General features: G+C 32.2%; 7 protein-coding genes and 1 pseudogene across 15 annotated transcripts; 5 read left to right on the forward strand and 3 right to left on the reverse strand.

Annotated features, from left to right (window-relative positions):
• Nucleotides 1-848: 848 nt before the first annotated feature.
• Nucleotides 849-3,064, reverse strand: LOC128386576 (interferon-related developmental regulator 1-like). Its single transcript, XM_053345635.1, has 3 exons — nt 2,795-3,064; nt 1,750-2,635; nt 849-1,310 (listed from the first exon to the last, which is right to left on the reverse strand). The coding sequence occupies exons 1-3, from the start codon at nt 3,052-3,054 to the stop codon at nt 1,230-1,232; spliced, it is 1,227 nt and encodes a 408-aa protein (XP_053201610.1). The 5' UTR covers nt 3,055-3,064; the 3' UTR covers nt 849-1,229.
• A 21-nt stretch (nt 3,065-3,085) lies between these two features.
• LOC128386573 (SHC SH2 domain-binding protein 1 homolog A-like) lies at nt 3,086-5,113 on the reverse strand. The gene is made up of 3 exons (XM_053345625.1): nt 4,883-5,113; nt 3,891-4,789; nt 3,086-3,814 (listed from the first exon to the last, which is right to left on the reverse strand). Exons 1-3 carry the CDS (start codon nt 4,950-4,952, stop codon nt 3,329-3,331), a joined length of 1,455 nt encoding a protein of 484 aa, XP_053201600.1. The 5' UTR covers nt 4,953-5,113; the 3' UTR covers nt 3,086-3,328.
• Nucleotides 5,114-5,172: 59 nt separating this feature from the next.
• On the forward strand, nt 5,173-6,095 carry LOC128386590 (inosine triphosphate pyrophosphatase-like). Its single transcript, XM_053345652.1, has 2 exons — nt 5,173-5,336; nt 5,425-6,095. Exons 1-2 carry the CDS (start codon nt 5,247-5,249, stop codon nt 5,914-5,916), a joined length of 582 nt encoding a protein of 193 aa, XP_053201627.1. The 5' UTR covers nt 5,173-5,246; the 3' UTR covers nt 5,917-6,095.
• Nucleotides 6,096-6,467: 372 nt separating this feature from the next.
• On the forward strand, nt 6,468-7,682 carry LOC128386593 (ADP-ribosylation factor-like protein 16). Its single transcript, XM_053345654.1, has 2 exons — nt 6,468-6,789; nt 6,861-7,682. Exons 1-2 carry the CDS (start codon nt 6,774-6,776, stop codon nt 7,349-7,351), a joined length of 507 nt encoding a protein of 168 aa, XP_053201629.1. The 5' UTR covers nt 6,468-6,773; the 3' UTR covers nt 7,352-7,682.
• Nucleotides 7,683-7,902: 220 nt separating this feature from the next.
• On the forward strand, nt 7,903-10,248 carry LOC128386579 (N-acetyl-D-glucosamine kinase-like). Its single transcript, XM_053345639.1, has 6 exons — nt 7,903-8,436; nt 9,067-9,290; nt 9,371-9,458; nt 9,545-9,642; nt 9,735-9,813; nt 9,890-10,248. The coding sequence occupies exons 1-6, from the start codon at nt 8,067-8,069 to the stop codon at nt 10,099-10,101; spliced, it is 1,071 nt and encodes a 356-aa protein (XP_053201614.1). The 5' UTR covers nt 7,903-8,066; the 3' UTR covers nt 10,102-10,248.
• A 35-nt stretch (nt 10,249-10,283) lies between these two features.
• LOC128386702 (inosine triphosphate pyrophosphatase-like) lies at nt 10,284-11,306 on the forward strand (annotated as a pseudogene).
• Nucleotides 11,307-11,596: 290 nt separating this feature from the next.
• LOC128386571 (glucose dehydrogenase [FAD, quinone]-like) lies at nt 11,597-14,386 on the forward strand. Of its 2 annotated transcripts, XM_053345623.1 has the most exons (6): nt 11,597-12,072; nt 12,173-12,375; nt 12,454-12,655; nt 12,723-13,298; nt 13,409-14,149; nt 14,225-14,386. In XM_053345623.1, exons 1-5 carry the CDS (start codon nt 11,925-11,927, stop codon nt 14,134-14,136), a joined length of 1,857 nt encoding a protein of 618 aa, XP_053201598.1. In that variant the 5' UTR covers nt 11,597-11,924; the 3' UTR covers nt 14,137-14,149; nt 14,225-14,386. The 2 variants fall into 2 exon arrangements, with proteins under 2 accessions (XP_053201598.1, XP_053201597.1); XM_053345622.1 differs by lacking the exon at nt 14,225-14,386 and having other exon boundaries at nt 13,409-14,157.
• LOC128386574 (rho GTPase-activating protein 19-like) lies at nt 14,342-19,351 on the reverse strand. 8 transcript variants are annotated; one of them, XM_053345631.1, is made up of 8 exons: nt 19,159-19,351; nt 18,414-18,510; nt 18,039-18,306; nt 17,559-17,954; nt 17,050-17,152; nt 16,930-16,953; nt 16,038-16,109; nt 14,342-15,974 (listed from the first exon to the last, which is right to left on the reverse strand). In XM_053345631.1, exons 7-8 carry the CDS (start codon nt 16,072-16,074, stop codon nt 14,878-14,880), a joined length of 1,134 nt encoding a protein of 377 aa, XP_053201606.1. In that variant the 5' UTR covers nt 16,075-16,109; nt 16,930-16,953; nt 17,050-17,152; nt 17,559-17,954; nt 18,039-18,306; nt 18,414-18,510; nt 19,159-19,351; the 3' UTR covers nt 14,342-14,877. The 8 variants fall into 8 exon arrangements, with proteins under 8 accessions (XP_053201606.1, XP_053201608.1, XP_053201607.1 ...); XM_053345633.1 differs by lacking the exon at nt 16,930-16,953; XM_053345632.1 differs by lacking the exon at nt 16,930-16,953 and having other exon boundaries at nt 17,050-17,155.
• Nucleotides 19,352-19,817: the final 466 nt, after the last annotated feature.

Raw genomic sequence — 19,817 nt, forward strand, 5'->3', positions numbered from 1 at the left:
AATTACCTGCTGGAATATTCTGATGATCTGTTAATTGTGTAAAGATTTATTTGAAAACTTTGTTAGTTCATCTAAAATCACACAAACAAAAAAAATCAAGGTCTAATTTTAGTTTACCATTAGTGTGATGTAACAGTAAATATTTTTAAATAATCTAAATCAATTTCAAGGATTCTGATTGATTTAGAGTTAATTTGGTAATGAAAAATTGGCTCAAATCCGAGTTGATTAAATGTCACCTTCAGTTGCCTTTTTTAGCACAGGAAAACCCCAATTTAGTAAATTACCTGAACATGAGTAACATTTAATGAGCAACAATTGAATTAGTTGTAACACGTGACACGTTCAGTAAACTGAATTAATTCGATTGATTAAATAGTAAATTCAAATGAAATATTCAAAGGATTCATGATGATTGATTAGATAGAAATTATTTGAACATTTTAAATAATAATGATAAATGGATTCAAATCAATTAGTAATGATTTAAATGATAATTGATTAATGATATGATATGAATGGTAATATTGAAACGAAAAGATTGATTAAATGAATTAGTACTATTCAGATTAACATCAATAACATTGAAAATTACTGAAAACTATATTTAGTAAAATTAATAGAATCAATGAATAGATCAAACTAATTTAATTGAGTTAATCATATCAATTAGATATACGAAGTGACAATGATGAGTCATAATAATTACAATGAATTGAATGTGATTAAATTATTAAGAAATCTGTAAGATCAATTTAATAATAAATGATTATCTAATATCTACTAAATCATCAATAGAGAAATGAGATAATATAAATCTAAATAAATAGATATGAAACAAAATGGAATAGAAAATAAAATGAAACTGGATTATTTTCTTGGTTAATTTGAAATCATTAAAAGGTAAATTAAAGATAAAATACAATAAAAATTAAATTTGAATAGAATTTCGTTAATTTATCGAAAGACAAAAAACTTTCCTCGCAAGTCCATCAAATCGACGAATAAGATGAAAGAGTTTACAAGATGATGTCCACCGGCATAATTGTACCTTCTTCACATTTAATTGTAAATTTAATCTCATTGTAAACGACGACGAAGATAACGATGACGCTGACAATTTAAATCTAAATATTGGTAATGATTGTTTCTCTTTTCCACTCCAATGGCAGTTCGAATTGGCACTTTTTTAAATCGAATTTTTCTTTTAATTTCGACAATTAAAACCACTACCAAACATCAGACTTTTTATCACGTTGTTTTCCTCGTGATTTGGTTCGAGCTTTAAATGAGGCGATATTTTCCATTTTCTAAGAGATGAAATGAATAATAGAAATGAAATAGAGAGAGAGAAAAAGAAAAGTAAATACGATTAGTAAACAGAAAATTAAATCACATTTTAACGATAAAAAAATATAGTAAATTAATGAAAGGGAAGCAAAAAGAGAAAAATTCAATCATAACAATTAATGACTCACATATCGAAATACAAGTCATAAGATTGATTGAAGAGGATAAATTGTAATTGAAAATAATATTCATGGTAAAGAATAACAAACAATTGAAACAACAACAAAAGATCAGAAACTCGATTAAAGAAAGAGAAAAGAACTTCAACAAAATCCAAACTAGAATCGAATAGTTTCTTTTACTTTTATAATTTCGAACAAAAGGAAAATAATTGAATCGTGTTCATGCTCATGAGAATTTGGAATGATGAAAGAAGTAAAAGAAAAAGGATAACCCAACCTTTTGGAATTTACTCATTTTGTGAACTGGTTCGTCGATTGGTAAAGGAGTACCTAATTCGAAGACATCGCGTAAAAGATCATTTTGTTTGAGATGTAAGTTCATTCCAGATCCTAGAACATTACAAAATGCTTCATATTGTCTTTTTCGACACCACGAATCGATGAATAATCTTTCTCGGCCAAATTTAACTGTTTCTGAGGGAATCTCATCGTCTTCAATATATTTAAGAACATCTCGAAAACTTGAACGTTGTTTCCGTCTGTCCTTTTTAGCTCTAAACTTTTGACTATCAGTGGCTAATTGTCGTAATTTATCAGTTAGACCAATTCCAGGTGAAATGTCCATTCGACCCTCACGACAAATCTCAAAGATAACGGCAATTGTTTCACCTGCGGCAATCCTAAGTTCAACATCACTACTATCTAATAGCTCAATTAGTTTGGTTAAATATTTATCGGCAAACTGAGCAACATAACTGACCGGTTGAGTGGTACAAACAAGTGTCCAAGCATATAAACAGGCGACATGTAGAGCGGTTATATCGGTACCATGATTGGGAGCTACACCGTTACCTTTAAAATAAGATGCACTGAATAGAGTTTGAAATGATTCCAATATTTCATCACAACTTTCACAATCAGATCCTGAAATGAAACAACATAAACCTAAAGTAGAAGCAAATTGAGACCTTACAATAGGTCCGACACTTTTATCCATCAAAATGGTCAACATTTGAGATTTTAATTCAATGAAAATGGCATCAGTATCTTCACCAGAACCCAAAGATATACAAATAATGGCCGCCAAAAGAGCAGCGGATCCCTGTTCTTCACCTTTTCCTTTTTTGATACACCTTTCCAATATATCACAAAAAGTTGCACGTCTATGATTATAGAAAAATGGAGAATAGAAAAAAAAACAATTCTATTGATATATAAAGTAGATATGGAAAATATTTCATCAGATGAAATACATGTAATGTATCATGGAAAGTAAATCATTTGACATTGATAGATATTAATGGAAAAACTCATTCGCTTACCTTTCTGCTATAAAATCAATGGCGTATCTCGATATGAAGGCTTTACGAATAGCCTCAAGGGCAGTAACTCGAGTCTTTGAGGCTTTTACAAATGTTGCATCAATCGCAGCCATTAATTTATCTTTAAAATCGTCCTCAGTTTCTGGTTCTTCATTTAAACCATCACCATAACCAACGTTATCTTCATCATCCTCAAACCGAGAGGATGACATAGAGTACATGGAGCCACATTCATCATGAGAATCTGTACTTGGAGCCATTGAGAAGATGAAAATTATGATTAACACACAATTAGAAAGGAACAATGAAAATATTATTTTAATTCGTTAATTTGTTGCAATCAAACAGAAAATTGTTGTTATTGATGTTACAACATGAGATTAAAATGTGTTGGGGAAATTATTTTTGCTCCCTCAAAGGAGTGAGTCTTTAAGGGAAAATATTCTAATAAAAAAAGAGAAATTTGTGTTTTTTTCTATTCGCAACAAAATTAAGTCTTTTTAATCAACAGGTAGAAAATGTTTAGATGAAAGATTAAGTTGAATGTCGGGAGCAAGTCAATGAATCACTTAGATTGGACGATTTTATCTTGATTGAACTTTCAGGTTCGTTGAGGGTAAATGCATGAGGAATGTTACATTCGGTGAGGAAAAGTTGACCAGTTAAAGCAGTTCGACATTGACCACCATCGAGGGTACAGTCTTTGAGATGAGTTTGACCAAAATGAACTTGTAATAGGCCTTGTGATGAATCTGCTGTTCGAAAGGTTAAATTGGAAATACTGACATCATTTGAAGCACAGTGAAGAAAAATTTCACCCGTTGGATCGCTAGATTCAAGAATGACCTCTTCTTTGGTCAAGCCAATTCCCGTGACACTTATGTCTTTAGTTATCCAAAGGGTTGTTACACAAGCATAAGTTCCTGGAAGAATTAGAACTTTATCTCCTGAGTAAGCGGCAGAAAAGGCTGAAGGTAAATCTTGATGGAAAATTATTGGAATTGAACTTTTCCCCTTGGACTTTAGAGAGGAAAGAAAGAAAATAAAAGATTAGATAATATGAAATAGATTCGAGTAGATGATCAATATTTCTTACTATTTGTGAATTTTTTAAATAAGAAACAATTTTCTCGAGTAGGGAAAGATTGAATTCAACAGCAACTAAGTGAATTCTTTCACCATCATCCATTTCTTTCGGAACATCGACAATCATCATGATATTTCGGAGAAGAGGATCTTCAAGTCGTGACATTTCCAGATCAAAATCTTCTAATTTCATTTGTAGTCGTAAAGACTCATAGAGATCAAAATCATTTATAGCAATTTCTTCGTTGGTTCCCCAATCACCTCCATCTAATCCTTGATTAACAGCTTCCATTTTCTTTTTAACATCTTCAAATCGAGCCTTTAATCGAGCACCTTCATCAAGTAAATAGTTGATCCGATCAATAACTGGCTTGCTAACCGCACCAGAGCCAATTTCAAAGTAAAGTCGGAGTCTATCGGAAAGGTAACTCTCAACAAAAGATGCAATTTGTGGACGGGTCAATATATCATCCCAGGGTCGCCAAATATGACGATAAAAGAAGCGAACATGTTCAATAACCACCGCAGTAACAGAATATTCATCGCTGTTTTCATTGATAACATAAAGCTCTGTAAGGGAAACATTGACAATCTTTTTCTTCAACAAAGAAGTGATTGCAACTCTTTCCTCATCATTACAATCGTTTCCTTCTAATGGTGGATATAAAAGCTTTTCAATGGACACTGTAGCTTCCAAATCACTATGAGAAACATCCAAAACTTCAACAATAAAATCACAAACTGTTCCCGGTGAATTAATTCCAGTCTCAGTGGTTCTCCAAACAGCTCGCCATCCAGCAGGTTCAATCAGAGAAGTGACATATTTAACCATACATTCATGAACCTTACCTGTCGGAGATGAGCCAATGATAACTTCAGAATACAAGTTCTCAATCTCGGATAATTTAACTGAAAAGAAACCAAACAATTAGATACAATTAAGAAAAACCCAATACAATGTAGGGATACCTACAGATCTTAAAAGCAAAAAAAACCACTTACCTAATTTTATCTTGAAGATTGGTGGATAACTTGAAGTGTGTGGAGTAAATGATGTTCGTTTCTTGAACATGATGATTAAGAAAAGTAAAAATTAATTCAAAACACTTAAAAAAAGAAATTAAAACGCAGAACAATTGAATTAAAAGATTCGGAAAATCAGTCAACAGTTAACATTGATCAAGACGAAAAGGGCGGAATATATTTGAAGGAACCGCGCAACTTTTTTTGTTTTTCCAGCTCTCTGATTGGTTGATTTTTTTTTGTTTATTCTTTTTCTTTAACCAATCGGATTGGTAAACATTTCATTTGATTTATTGTAACTGTTAATTAATTAAAGTAAATTAACTGATAATTTAAAGTAATTATGTCACGAGGGACTCTTTATTTCATCACCAGTAACATGGATAAACTTTCAGAGGTGGTCGCCATCTTGGGGAAAGATTTTCCATTCAAGGTAATACAATTAGTTTTGGTGAGAGAAATTAATTCATTTTAACAATTTAATTAATTATTTCTATTGAATTGATATTTGGTTTGAACAGTTAGCTTCAAAAAAGGTTGATCTTAATGAGTATCAAGGTGATGAAGATTTCATTGTGAAAACTAAATGTATTGAAGCTGTTAAACTTGTTGGTGGTCCAGTTATAGTGGAAGATACCAGTTTGGGTTTTGAGGCTTTCGGAGGTTTACCTGGTCCTTATATTAAATATTTTCTTGATGCAATTGGTCCGGAAGGATTGTTTCGAATGTTAAATACATGGAAGAATAAAAATGCATTGGCAACTTGTCGAATTGGATTCTGTGAGTCATCCAATTCAGAGCCAATCATTTTCAAAGGAATTGTTAAAGGAACCATAGTTGAACCTCGAGGATCTTCAGGATTTGGGTTCGATTATTGTTTTCAACCCGAAGGATTAAGTGAAACATTTGCTGAAATGAACAAGGAAACTAAAAGTAAACTGTCGCATCGATATGCTGCCGTTGAAGCGATGAAAAGACATTTCCTACCATCAAACGATAATGAGCAAAGCTAAAGTTCAAATAAAGTTCAAATGAAGCTCATTGATTTATCATATTATGGTATTATCACATTACCCTGATACACATGCAGTGTAACTAAGACCAAGAATTAACTTTATCCTAGTCCAAGATGAAGTGTATGGATAACAATCCACTCGAAACTGATTAAAAAAGGGTCATTACAATCAGCTAATCATCTTGCCTCATCTTTTACTCTCTTTCTCATTTTCTGATTTAAATACTTTTGTTAAAAATTAAGAATGAAAGTAAAACTAAATCGGCAATGTTAATAATCATTGATAATCGTGATAGATTGTGGATGAAAATCAGTTTCAAATTACATTAAATGAAAGGTCATGAATCTATTCATCACTAAGCAATAATGATTGATGAATTGATTTTAAATTGTTAACCAAAAAACAATCGGGGAAACTGATTGGTTAATAAAATCACAAGCACAATGAAAAAAAGTTAAATGTTGGTTGAAAATCTCGTAAGGCGGAAATTGTGAAGACAAATTAAAACTCTTTGGTTAACAAACGATTCTCCCATTCGGTGGACAAAATTGAATTAACACGATCCAGTTAATTGCTCAGATTTTGTTTATTCTTTTCTTTAACCAATCGAATCTTTAAACATTCCATTTGATTCATTTAATTGTTCTGTTCACTATCCATCATTAACATCGATGTATCAGATTCGTTTCTATGGGAACGAATTCTCTTGGACAACAAATCACGAAATTCTCGAATATTTTCAAAGCGAAAAGTTGATTGTGATTAGATGAATTAATTTTTAATCTTCAATTCCAATCGATTCAATTGATTGTTCGATACTTTATTATATTCAAAAAGAAAATTGTGTTGTTACTATGATTCTGTGTCTAGGTTCGTATCCATTTATCAGAATTTCGATTCAATCGAACATCAATTTAACTTGATTGTTTTTCTTTTTCCAGGTTTACCCAATTCAGGAAAAACACTCTTACTTCGATCATTATCATGTTATCCTGATAAAATTGAGAAATTCGAAACAGTTTCAACAGTTGGAATTAATTTGGTCAATTTGAATTGTTCTCTAAATGAATCAATCACAATTAGGGAAATCGGTGGTTCTATGGAACCGATTTGGGAAAATTATCTCAATTCCAATGTAACTCACATATTATTCACAATTGATGTTTCTAATCCAGTTGAAATTGGATCAAATGTAATCACGTTGATTAATTTGTTCAATTCGTTATCGGTTAAATTGTGTCAACCTCGTTTATTGCTGGTTCTTACTAAATTAGATTCCATTGGAACAATTAAATTAGATGAGACAATTTCTGGTCTACTTGTTGATGATTTAATTTCGTTACATTCATTGAACAATTCAATTGAAATAATCGGAACCAGCGCAATTACCGGTCAAGGATTAGATGATATTATCAAGTGGTTGTCGAGTTGATTAAAAAATCTTAAGTGTCTCCAAGCTAATTGAACAATTAACTTACTATCATCATCAATGAACAAAAAAATAATTGAGTTCATGTTAATTAATCAGATTGATAACAAATCGCTTTTCACTTCATCAAGAAAATTGTAACCAATTAATTGGTTAATCAATTGTTTAGATAAAAATTGCCATTGCCAACACAAAATCATAATAATCATCATTTTAATTAATTGTAAGTACTAATTGTTATCATTATCAATCAAGTTAATTTAATATCTTCTTTTGATTGTTCCAATAATTTTAATCTAACTGTTATTAATACATTGAGGGTCACATGTTGATTGTTTAAACCTTGTCAATTAGAGCACGAGGTTTCCGTTGATTTAATTTCATAATCATTTGTGATACACTTAATTGTTTAATCATTTAAACAAAAAAATTGATTAAATTGGGATCAAGAGGTGGATCAAGATTTGGATCCGATTGACTCAATATCTTTTGCTTGGTTGTTGTTGACAACAACAAATTGTTGTTATTTTTGATTGAGTTGAGCTCAGAACAAGCTGAAAGTTAATTTGATTGAACATTTTTCATTCTAATTGTGATTTAGATTTTGTTAAATTGTTCTTTTCTCTTTTTTTCTAATTGTTCGTTATTAACTTTTCTTTTCTCAAAGGTTGACCAGTAATTGTTTCCAATAAGTTTCTTTGTTGTTTCGAAAGACAAAATGTCCAATGATCTCAAAATGTTATTCGCTGGATTAGAAGGAGGATCTTCTAATTCGAACTGTGTTCTAATTCGTGGTGATGGTGAAATTCTTGCTACTATCGGAGGTGGAACATCAACAAATCACTTGTTGATCGGTGAAGAGGAATGTCAACGGCGAATAGTTGATCTTCTAGATGAGGCCAAAAAAGCCGCTGGACTTTCGGATGAGGTCAAACTGGACGGTTTAGGCCTTTGTATGAGCGGTTGTGAGGATAATGAGGCTAACCTTAAATTTGCCGAATCAATGATGAACCGTTATCCTAAATTGTCTAAATCAATTATCGTTAAAAGTGATACAATTGGATCGATTATGACAGTTTGTCCAACAGGTAAATTCATTGAAAAGTTTCCATCAAATTTGGAGAAAAACAAAAACAAAACCGATCCCTTTAAGGTTTGTACATTTACAGAAAAATGGATCAGTTGTTTTGTTTTTTTTTTCTCTAATCAGTCAAAACTTTTTGTGTTACAATTTAATTAAGATTTAGAGAAAGAAAATTTTAATCAACAAAATCTTCTCATCTTTTCATCTTGCAAAGTTAATCAACCATTTCCGAGCATTTGTTTACCTGAAACAAACTTGCGACAACTTTGATCGCACCAAAGTTTTTCACGATGAAAAGATTGAGCTAAATCGTAAATGATAAGATAAAATTAATTGATTGAGTAATCAGATTACGATCAATCTTTTCTTTCTCTAGAGAGAAATTATCTCCCATGATTACCTCAGAGTCTCATTGTAAATGAATTGGACAAACGCCCTTGAATCGAGATACACCTTGTCACATGTTCGAAAATTATTTTATTCTTTTCTCATGATAAGAATGATGAAGAAACTGATGATGATGATGATGAAGTTTCATTGAAATGGAATCTTTTTTTTTACATGGAAAATAATCTTTTAATTTTCTCTTTTTTTTTCTTCTTTCAATTTTCAATCTTCTTTTCTAACAATTAAGGTGGAATTGTTGTAATTGCTGGAACTGGATCAAACAGTTTACTTCTAAATCCGGATGGATCAACATTCAATTGCGGAGGTTGGGGCCATTTACTTGGCGATGAAGGCTCAGGTTGTTGGATTGGAATCCAAGCAATTAAAACAATTGTCGCCCATGAAACCAATTTAATCCATAGTCCATTCCCTATTGATGTGGTTCGTCAAACGGTTTTCGACTATTTTAATGTATGTTCATACCAACTAATCAACAATTAGTCCAATCATTTCACTCTGTTCATTAATCTCATACGATTTATACTTTACAGATTAAAAGTCCAGAGGAAATATTCAAACCCGCTTACGCTGAATTTGTCAAGTCTCATTTTGCTGGAGTTTGTACAAACATTGCAAAAGGTAATTAAAGTTAATCACTTGTCAATTTACAATGAAACCAATTGATAATTAACTGTCTTCCTTTGTTTAATTACTTTCAATTAAAGTTGCCATGGAAGGAGATAAACTTGCTCAAAAGCTTTTTTATGATGCTGGTGGTATGTTAGCTCGTCATATTGTTGCTCTAGTGCCTAAAATTGATCCGGTAGGTTAATTGTCACAATCAACTAGAATCTATCAAATTATTCATTAATTGTTTAACCACTTTGTTCTTGTCGCAAACAATTTAATTTTCAGATTTTGATGAGAGATGGTAAACCAATTACTGTTGCTTGTGTGGGCTCATTATTCAAAAGTTGGCCTTTACTTCAAAAAGGTAATTATATTAATAGTTATAATTAACTGCCCTTTTTCATTTCGAGTTAATTGTTGATTTGTCCTAAATTAAAAAGGTTTCCTTGAGATCGCCCAAACCGCTGGTGTTACATTTAATTTGGTACAATTAACTCGACCCTCATCATTGGGAGCTGCTTATTTATCCGCTTGCAATACAGATTTCAAATTACCGATAGATTTTGCTACCAACGCGGAGTTAATTGAACAGGTCAAACCAATCGAGATGGTCAAAAGTACAAACCCCGTCTCAAGTTGTATCATGATGTGAATTGTCAACCAAATCGACCATTGGCCATCATTTCCATTATATTTACCCAAATCTCCTACAAATTGTAAACTTATATTTTGACTTTACCAACAAATCAGCTAACAATTATTAATATTTTAAGTGAACTTTACATAAATTTATTATTATTAATATAATATAATCAATATCAATTGTAACTAATAATGATAATTAAACTTTCGTTTTCTTTTACTAAAGGATATCCCAAAGAGTAAGTTTTACTCTTTGACTGCTTATTAATTAAAGTAAATTAACTGATAATTTAAAGCAAAGAGTAAGGAACAATTAGTTTCTCTTTGATTTTTCCATAGAAAGGGTTTAATCAGTGCCCCTGATCCAAATAGTTTGCAACTTGTTCACTCTTTGATTTAGTAGTAAATTATTAATAAAGTTAAAGTAATTATGTCACGAAGGAAACTATTTCATCGCAAGTAATATGGATAAACTTTGTGAGGTGGTCGCCATCTTGGGGAAAGATTTTTAAGAATTGATATTTGGTTTGAACAGTTAGCTTCAAAAAAGGTTGATCTTAATGAGTATCAAGGTGATGAAGATTTCATTGTGAAAACTAAATGTATTGAAGCTGTTAAACTTGTTGGTGGTCCAGTTATAGTGGAAGATACCAGTTTGGGTTTTGAGGCTTTCGGAGGTTTACCTGGTCCTTATATTAAATATTTTCTTGATGCAATTGGTCCGGAAGGATTGTTTCGAATGTTAAATACATGGAAGAATAAAAATGCATTGGCAACTTGTCGAATTGGATTCTGTGAGTCATCCAATTCAGAGCCAATCATTTTCAAAGGAATTGTTAAAGGAACCATAGTTGAACCTCGAGGATCTTCAGGATTTGGGTTCGATTATTGTTTTCAACCCGAAGGATTAAGTGAAACATTTGCTGAAATGAACAAGGAAACTAAAAATAAACTGTCGCATCGATATGCTGCCGTTGAAGCGATGAAAAGACATTTCCTACCATCAAACGATAATGAGCAAAGCTAAAGTTCAAATAAAGTTCAAATGAACCTGTTGAAGCTCATTGATTTATCATATTATGATATTATCACATTACCCTGATACACATGCAGTGTAACTAAGACCAAGAATTATCATTATTCTAGTCCAAGATGAAGTGTATGGATAACAATCCACTCGAAACTGATTAAAAAAGGGTCATCACAATCAGCTAATCATCTTGCCTCATCTTTTACTCTCTTTCTCATTTTCTGATTTAAATACTTTTTGTTAAAAATTAAGAATGAAAGTAAAACTAAATCAGCAATGATAATAATCATTGATAATCGTGATAGATTGTGGATGAAAATCAGTTTCAAATTACATTAAATGAAAGGTCATGAATCTATTCATCACTAAGCAATAATGATTGATGAATTGATTTTAAATTGTTAACCAAAAAACAATCGGGGAAACTGATTGGTTAATAAAATCACAAGCACAATGAAAAAAAGTTAAATGTTGGTTGAAAATCTCGTAAGGCGGAAATTGTGAAGACAAATTAAAACTCTTTGGTTAACAAACGATTCTCCCATTCGGTGGACAAAATTGAATTAACACGATCCAGTTAATTGCTCAGATTAAGCAATTAAAACATTAGAACAGCTAAATGATTAAACTTAATTGATCAAGTGTTTATTTATTGTTTATCATCAATCAACTTTATCATCAAATAACAAGAAAAACAAAACAATTCAAATATCACCAACGAACGAGGATAAATAATAAAAAATCATTTTCGTGATTGTGATTAACAACAATTTAATTGATTTCTTTTGTTAAATTTGATCGCCATGGAAAAGAGTTTACTCTTCCTTCTGGCTTATCCATTTGTCGCTGGATTAATTCCTTTAGCAATTAAGACTTTTTTCTATGCCGAAGAAAAAATATCTCGAACATTGAACAACGATTATTGGGAAAATTCTTATGACTTTATAATCGGTAAGTGTTTGGTAAATCTAAATATCGACAATCAAGATAATTGATCGTAATCATCTTCAACTCAATTCAATCTTTTCCCCTTAATCATCGATTCTAATAGTTGGCTCATCAGCGGCGGGATGTGTTCTCGCCAATCGATTGTCCGAAGATCCAACTAAAAGTGTTCTATTATTGGAAGCGGGCGGACCCACTCCGAGTCTTAGTGAAATTCCCGCTCTGTCCAATATCTTCCAAGGGTCAGTCTACTCTTGGAAATTTAAAACTGTCCAACAAGAGAAATCATGTTTCTCTATGGAAGATCGAGTAAGCAATTAACTAATTCAATGAATAGGATCTTAATTGTCGGTTTGAGAAAATAAATTGAAACTTGTTGTACATTAGAAATGTCGATTGATTCGCGGAAAAGGCCTCGGTGGGACAACTATTTTCGATTCGATGATCTATTCAAGAGGTCACCCTGATGAATATAATTCGTGGTCTGCGTTGGGGTTGAAAGAGTGGCGGTGGGAACGTAACTTTCCCTATTTCATTAAAGTTGAACAGAAACGTGATTTCAATCCACATGATTCACATTATACTAATCGTAAGTTAATTGTTGCCACCAAATTACTTGTGATCAGTTTTATGCTTATTGTTACACTTTCTCTCAGGTAATTATGGTTCGAATGGTTTACTTCCTGTTAATTTGGATCCATTTGAAAATCTATTAACCAGATCGATGAGATCAGCGGCAGCGGAATTAGGCCTTCCCTATGGTGATATAAACGCTATTTCTAATGTGATTGTCGCTCGACCTCAATTCACTCAGTTCAATGGTACTCGATATTCAGCAGCTAAATCGTATCTTGATCCGATTATACATCGAACCAATTTAAAGATATTAACATTTTCTCGAGTTAATCGAGTTCTAATGGATGGGAAACGAGCGATTGGTGTTGAATTTTCCCGTCACGGGATAAACCATATTGTTTATGCTCGACGAGAGGTCATTTTATCTGCAGGTCCGATTAACAATCCAAAGATATTGATGATTTCGGGTATTGGACCGAGAAATCTACTTGAAGAGCATCGAATTGAAGTTGTCGCCAATCTCCCGGGAGTGGGAAAGAATCTGGTAAGTCCGATCTGCGCCTTTTCACTTAACTACAAATTTGAAAATGTCCCAAGGAATTTTCTCAATGATCAATTTGATATAAACACAGTGAATGAATACGCTGAAGGAAAAGGTGAGAATAAAAATATAATCAAGAAGAAAACGAATTAATGATAAAGTTTATCGAGAATAGAAAAAAACAATCGGTCCAAATGGTTCTAATCGATTGTTTGATTTCTTCAGGTCGATTCACTACCACGGGTTATGATTCAGTCGCATTCGCACAATCCAATATCTATGGTTACAACGATACCGGACATTGGCCTGACATTGCTTTGTTTCTTTACTCAGGTGGTCTAATCGCTGATGATGGTTACTTTTTCCGTAAAAATATTGGCCTGAACTCTGATGTTTGGGTGAAATTGTTTGAATCTAACACGAAAACACCTTCATTCACTTTGGCCGCTTGTCTAACTCGACCCCGATCAAGAGGAAGTGTTAATATTGTCTCAGTTGACCCGGACGATGATCCTGAGATTGATCCGAAATACAATCAACAACCAACTGACCTTCAATCCTTGACCAATGCCCTGAAATTGGCAAAAAATTTGGGTAAAACTCGAGCGATTCGTGAAACTGGTGCTACCCCATATTCCGATAAACTACCGACTTGTCGAGAATTCGCCCTTTACACCGAACCATATTTAGCTTGTTCGGCTCAATCGTTGACAATTCCCTCTGAACATTTGGCCGGAACTTGTCGAATGGGAGATCCCCGAGATCCTCTCGCAGTTGTAGATCAAAACCTTAAAGTTCTCGGCGGAGTGACCGGATTAAGGATCGCCGATGCTTCCGTTTTCCCTTCGTCGCCCGGTTTATCATCAGGACCAGAATACATGTTAGGTGAAAGATTAGCCGACATAATCCGAAGTCGTCGACCTTTAATCAACCCTTATACTATTCCATATTAAACTGATTCTTTTGGTAATTAATTAATTTCTCTTTCTCTCTATCTCTCTCTCTCTCTCTAAATTTCACTTTCATACTCTTTTAATTAAGTTACTTAGGAATCAGTTGTTAATTAAACCAATTAGACCAAATTCTCAGAAGGAAACATTTGGTTCTGTTTGATTGAAAAAGGATTTCAATTGACATCGAACCAATTTCACTGATATCTATTGAACGAAAAGCAAATTAATATGATTTATTTTACAATTTAAATTCATTTTATTCACTTTCTCCTCTTTTCTTTCACTCTTCATTTGTTACATTCTGTCAATTTACTCATTTTCATCATGATTACAGTTCGTCATCATCAGAATCATTGTTAAATTACCATAACCATAACCATTAACATTTTCATTATTCCTTTTTGTCACTTCCTACACATATTTATGTTTTACCAATCACAATATAAATCATTCATTTTTTTGAAAATCAATTTTTACAATTAATAATCAGTCGATGTGTCGATTGTATAATGATATTAACAACGTAACTGAAAGTTTTGAATGATTTAGATAGTGGAGATAAGTGGATAAGAAATGGCTTACAAATCATTTTTGAAAAAAAAAGTAGATAATGATTAGTACAATTATTGCTTCTAAAAAAAGATCGCAATTAATAATAGGGAAAGTAAGAATTATAATCTTAATCAAAGTGGTTGGAGATTAAAAGACGAAATATTCAAAGCTTTCGCTATAATATTTGATTCATTCTGAGAGCTTGAATTTCTTGGGATTCCTTTGAGGTGTATGAACATCATTTGAATCAATTTCTATTGAATTGTCAACAGTATCCAGAGTTTGTTGGAATGATTGTTTGTCACTTTCGTTGAGATTTGTCTCAGAACTCCAACTTGGTCGAGTGTCACATGGAGTCGCTCTTCCTGAAAGTTGATCACAGCTTTTGCTTAGTTTGGGTGTTTTCGGAGTTCCATTAATAGAACCTGGAAAGAGATTCAATCCTTTTCTAATTCCTTTTCCAACAGCTTTCATCATGTTACTCGCTCTAAGTTTAACACTGTCATCCTTTTTTACCGATAATGGAGTAATTCCACCATTTTGTCGATTAAATTGTTTAATTAGACTTTTCTTTTTAGGAGTTTCTGGCATACTACTAATAAAAGCGTAAAGTTCAGCAAGATGTTTAGCGGTTTCAGGTTGTTTTGGAATATTATCACGACTACAAAAGGTCAAAACTGTGTCCACTACATCGTCCGTAGCATCTCCGCTTTCAAGTTTTTGGTATTCTCTTTTAGCATCGATAGCTAATTCTTTTGGTGGATCAAAAATTATATTCACATTGTCAATCATAAATTTGAGTTCGTCCGTTAAAATAATCAAATGCTGTTGGATTTCACTGGCGGTCATTTCTTTTGGGAACAAAAGATGTGGCGCAAAAAGAGTAGACAAATTGCGGGAATTCATCTTATTGTATTCACTTTGAGCTGCAGTTTTGTTTAAAAGAAGCAATAAATCACGAACAAATTTACGCACATTTGCAGGTAATAAGAGTAGAAGAAGTTGAAGTTTCTTGAGTTTTTTGTTCTTCTTAGATGGTGATAATGAACCAGAGTTTGTAACTTGTTCAGTTATATCAGGAATTTCACAATTAATTTTATAGAAAATGTCTGTGAGAAGAGGCTGGGAAAGTTCCGAGAGAAATGTCTTTAAAACATTAGCGCAATCATGTACATTATACTGTCCATCCTCTAAATTAACCTTTGTCCCTCGAGTTAACTTGGATTTGAGTTCTTGTTGTCTGACTAAACTTCCACATCTTCGGAAGATACCTTCTTGCACAATATCTGTTGAAATAGAGAAACAATTTAGAAATAAAAAAGATGAAAAGAATTAGAAGAAAAACTTACTTGAGTCTTGAGCAATAAAATCGATCAATTGATTCATACAAAGAATAGTTGCATCACCAATCTGTTTGGAACCTGAAAATCGGCGAAAAGATGAGAGAAAAAAATCAACATGGATTAACATAATGAAAGTCGTTCGTGTCAAATATTAAAAATCAAAGTAACAGTTGAATAATTGAAGTTATTTAAAAAGAAAAGAGAAAAAGGCAAAGACAAAGAGAGAGAGAACAAAACAAGACAGATGATTTTTTTAGTGTCAAAGACTAATGATTAGATTGGTTAACGGAATATAAATTTACCATCAACACTTTCATCTTTCGATTTGTCATCAAACAAGGAAGCTAAAGTATCTCCAACAGCATCAATGTTAAACAACAAATGCATTCGAGCTAATTTGATGAAAACATCTTCCCGAGTTGATCTTAATTTCTCAATGATATCTTCATGCTCACTGTTAAGGGAACCACTTGAAGAGAAAACGGTTGAGCCCGAACAAGAAGAAGATGTACTCATACTCGTTACTAGTAATTAACAGTTAAGATAAGACAAAAAAAGAGTAAAACCAACAAAAAGACACAATCAAAAAAATATTAATAATAATTAAAGGCGAAAGATAAAACCAAAGATTATAATGAAAAAAAGTCTCAACTTGATAATAACAAGAGAAAAAAAGACAAACATCAAACTTTGAATTTCAATCTTCTTTTCTCTGATTGGTTGAACCGGAAATTCTTTTCAATTCTGATTGGTTGACTTTGTTTCGATGGATCGAATCGCTGTTATACAATCGATTCGGTTTTCTTGTAACCAGAAACATTTGAAGATAATTAACTTATGATAATTAATAGATTATCACTTAATTATTTTGTTTTAATTTTGTTATTCATTTTATTACCTTGGATTACTGTGAATCAATTTTCTGTCGATCCCGATAAGAAACAATGACAATGAGGTTAAGTTGGATGATGTTTTTGATAACTGGTATCAACAGTTGGATATTTACAAAAAAACTCACGTTTTCTTGTTATTGTATTTCTCCTTAATCATCTTTACCAATCATCGGCTAATTAATTAGTTTCAAGGTAAATAGTGATGATGATCATCATCAACTTCTTCTTCTTCTTTTTTCCCCAGATCACAATGGCGGTAAGATTAGATGAAGACAGAGAGTCACAAAGAGAGGAGGAAAAGATGATAGAGATACATGACAGTAGAGGAGAGATCAATTAAGGTAATTAAATAGCACAACAATTTAAATCAATCAATTAAGTGTCAATTTTTCTCTCTCTCTCTCTCTCTCTCAACAGTTACATTGGTCATTTAGTATCGAAATTTGGTATGATTACTTTACTTCTAAAGGTCGATATCAAATTTTACATGTTAATTGATTGTTCCGATTTTCCGTTTGGCTTCATTAACTTTACAAGGACATTGGACTAGAAAACGAATATAATAATTACATAGATTTTGCTTATTTCTCATCTCTCGTGTCAAATGTACACCATTTACCTTTTATTAGCTCACCTTATTGATACTCGATGTAAACTAAAACGGAGAAACATTACCGTTGGTTAATGGCCTTGTTACCAACATATCAATACCTTGGTAGTTGAATGTTTAGATACACAGTGTACTTATCATTAATCTGAACAATCAGATGATATTATTTGGTTACTATGAAGAAAGTTTTCACCGTGGAATCGATTGTGATCTTCTTGAGTTTGTTTTAGGCTTTCTTGGTATTTGTCTGCAGGTTTACATCTTCGTTAACATTGAGTGGACATTTTTTTGTTTGGTCGAGTTTGGGTTTAGTAATTTGAAGATAAGTTCCGAATAAATTATGGATGAATTAATGGTAATTTGAATATTCTCTCTCTTAATCCAATTACTGGTGGAATAATTGGTTCCATATTAAATTTACTTTTCATTTTGGAAGCAATTAAACACCAAGAATACAAATTTACAATCACCATAAATAATTGAATCTACATTAAGTTTACTCACCATGACACTAATCTCCATCCTCTGGCTTAATCCTTATCTGAAACGAAAACAATATTATACTGATAAACGAATTCTACTTACAGATATTATTTGTAAAAGTTCACAAAAAGTGAGCGAAGCTCAAGGCGAATGTGCCTTCGATTATCAGTTACATATTCTATTCCCAAAATATCCTTTCATCGCCATTTCAGAAATTGATTCAATTGATAATGAGCACGAAAAGGATGAAAATGAGCCAATTAAGGAACAAAGGAAAACGAAGTTATCCCTAAAGAAGAGAAAACGTCAACAACAATCAATAACAATCAAAATCTTTACCGTTACAATAAGTACATTTGGATGGAATCAGTGATCAAAATTCACCGAATCTCTTACATAATATTATTCACAGGATCTTATCGACAACCGAGCAGTTGATTGGAATCGCTATTCGATGAGGCGGACAATGATGAAGATGACAATAAAATGACCTCTAGGAAATGTCGCGTGAAGAAAACTCCAAAAAAGAATAAAATTTCAAAAAAGTTATAACTTATATCTTATATTTTCTTCTTCTTCTAGAATCAAGGTTTGTGCTAAACAGAATTTGACTGAAAAAACTATTTCGCTATTCTATTCATCGATTTGTCGGAAACTTAATTGGTGGTTATTTCTCCCGTGAAATCGATTGACGAAATGTATTCGGCAAAGAAAACGAGAAGGAAGAATGAAAATGCCCTGATTCCATTATTTGTTCTATGGTTAAAAGTCCAATGTATCATTCGACTATGATTTGTGTGTTGATGAACATCTTAAGTTGATCATCTTCAAAATTAGAAGTAGGTAAACATGATTGTGTAAAGCTCACAACAATCAAGCAAAGGAAAACAAAGAAACGTCAACAATGATTAACATTGGATTAACAACTCGAGTTACCCAAATCTGAGAAGTAAAATTGTTACAATTAAGGAAAATATGACGAATTCCTGATTTACCTTTACCTCGATATCGATACCAAAAGAACCTTGGATGGAGCAATTAACTTTGATTCTTAGTGAGAAATAAGCAAATTAAAAGACACGAATATGGATACAAGAAGACAGATTAAACCTCGACTCAATGGAAAGGATCAGTTACTTACCAGGGAAAAGGAACTTAATTAACTTGGAACTTATCAAATTAGCCCATTCGATTGATTAACTAATGGGCGACAATTTAGGACAATTCGTTTTGTTGGATTACGAACAATTAAAAGTGAAAGAGAGAGAGAAAAGTTTTTTTTTTCGCTAAAATCTGGTTCTGTGATTCTGACATTGAATTTAGATTAACAATCAATCAATGATGATCGTTGATTGGGTGATAATTTTGAAGATGGAGATGATGATGATGATGAAGAAGCAAAAAAATACAAAAAAGTTACAAGTGAAATTTTTTCCATGTTTTCAGCTGATTTTTTGAGTTGATTATCTCAAGTATCAAGTTGATTTTAATTGTGATTCGTTTCCAATGTTGAGATAATTAGATGATTAATGACGTCTTTTGATTGATCGCTAATCAATCAGTTGGTTAGCCAACTATCCAGTTTGAAGGCTGATAACAAAAGTCCAAATTCAACAATCAACAGGTTAATTGTTACATATGGTAATCAATTTGGTACCAATGGTTAATCCATTTAATTAGAGGAAACAATTACAACCTTAATTGTTAAGGGTGACAATTAGATTGCAGATTAATAGGAACCAATGTATTTTCTTGGTTGTAAATTTTTGATGATATGGTGACATTTTTGATTATTGGAAT

Source organism: Panonychus citri, unplaced genomic scaffold, assembly GCF_014898815.1.
Source record: "Panonychus citri isolate SS breed McGregor unplaced genomic scaffold, ASM1489881v1 Contig00072, whole genome shotgun sequence".
NCBI lineage: Eukaryota > Metazoa > Arthropoda > Arachnida > Trombidiformes > Tetranychidae > Panonychus > Panonychus citri.

Bases quoted from the DNA above. Each gene is read 5' to 3' on its own strand.
- LOC128386573 (XM_053345625.1), bottom strand. From the start codon at position 4,952: ATGTTCAAGAAACGAACATCATTTACTCCACACACTTCAAGTTATCCA. The intron at 4,790-4,882 runs GTAAGTGGTTTT...GTTTCTTTTCAG, and splicing joins AATCTTCAAGATAAAATTAG to TTAAATTATCCGAGATTGAG. The intron at 3,815-3,890 runs GTAAGAAATATT...TCCTCTCTAAAG, and splicing joins ATTTAAAAAATTCACAAATA to TCCAAGGGGAAAAGTTCAAT.
- LOC128386574 (XM_053345626.1), bottom strand. From the start codon at position 16,547: ATGAGTACATCTTCTTCTTGTTCGGGCTCAACCGTTTTCTCTTCAAGT. The intron at 16,110-16,333 runs GTAAATTTATAT...GCCGATTTTCAG, and splicing joins GAAAGATGAAAGTGTTGATG to GTTCCAAACAGATTGGTGAT. The intron at 15,975-16,037 runs GTAAGTTTTTCT...CTATTTCAACAG, and splicing joins TTTTATTGCTCAAGACTCAA to ATATTGTGCAAGAAGGTATC.
- LOC128386579 (XM_053345639.1), top strand. From the start codon at position 8,067: ATGTCCAATGATCTCAAAATGTTATTCGCTGGATTAGAAGGAGGATCT. The intron at 9,459-9,544 runs GTAATTAAAGTT...TTTCAATTAAAG, and splicing joins TTGTACAAACATTGCAAAAG to TTGCCATGGAAGGAGATAAA. The intron at 9,643-9,734 runs GTAGGTTAATTG...TTTAATTTTCAG, and splicing joins TAGTGCCTAAAATTGATCCG to ATTTTGATGAGAGATGGTAA.
- LOC128386571 (XM_053345623.1), top strand. From the start codon at position 11,925: ATGGAAAAGAGTTTACTCTTCCTTCTGGCTTATCCATTTGTCGCTGGA. The intron at 12,376-12,453 runs GTAAGCAATTAA...GTTGTACATTAG, and splicing joins GTTTCTCTATGGAAGATCGA to AAATGTCGATTGATTCGCGG. The intron at 12,656-12,722 runs GTAAGTTAATTG...ACTTTCTCTCAG, and splicing joins TGATTCACATTATACTAATC to GTAATTATGGTTCGAATGGT.
- LOC128386576 (XM_053345635.1), bottom strand. From the start codon at position 3,054: ATGGCTCCAAGTACAGATTCTCATGATGAATGTGGCTCCATGTACTCT. The intron at 2,636-2,794 runs GTAAGCGAATGA...CTATAATCATAG, and splicing joins ATTGATTTTATAGCAGAAAG to ACGTGCAACTTTTTGTGATA. The intron at 1,311-1,749 runs GTTGGGTTATCC...TTCATCTCTTAG, and splicing joins AAATGAGTAAATTCCAAAAG to AAAATGGAAAATATCGCCTC.
- LOC128386590 (XM_053345652.1), top strand. From the start codon at position 5,247: ATGTCACGAGGGACTCTTTATTTCATCACCAGTAACATGGATAAACTT. The intron at 5,337-5,424 runs GTAATACAATTA...TGGTTTGAACAG, and splicing joins GGAAAGATTTTCCATTCAAG to TTAGCTTCAAAAAAGGTTGA.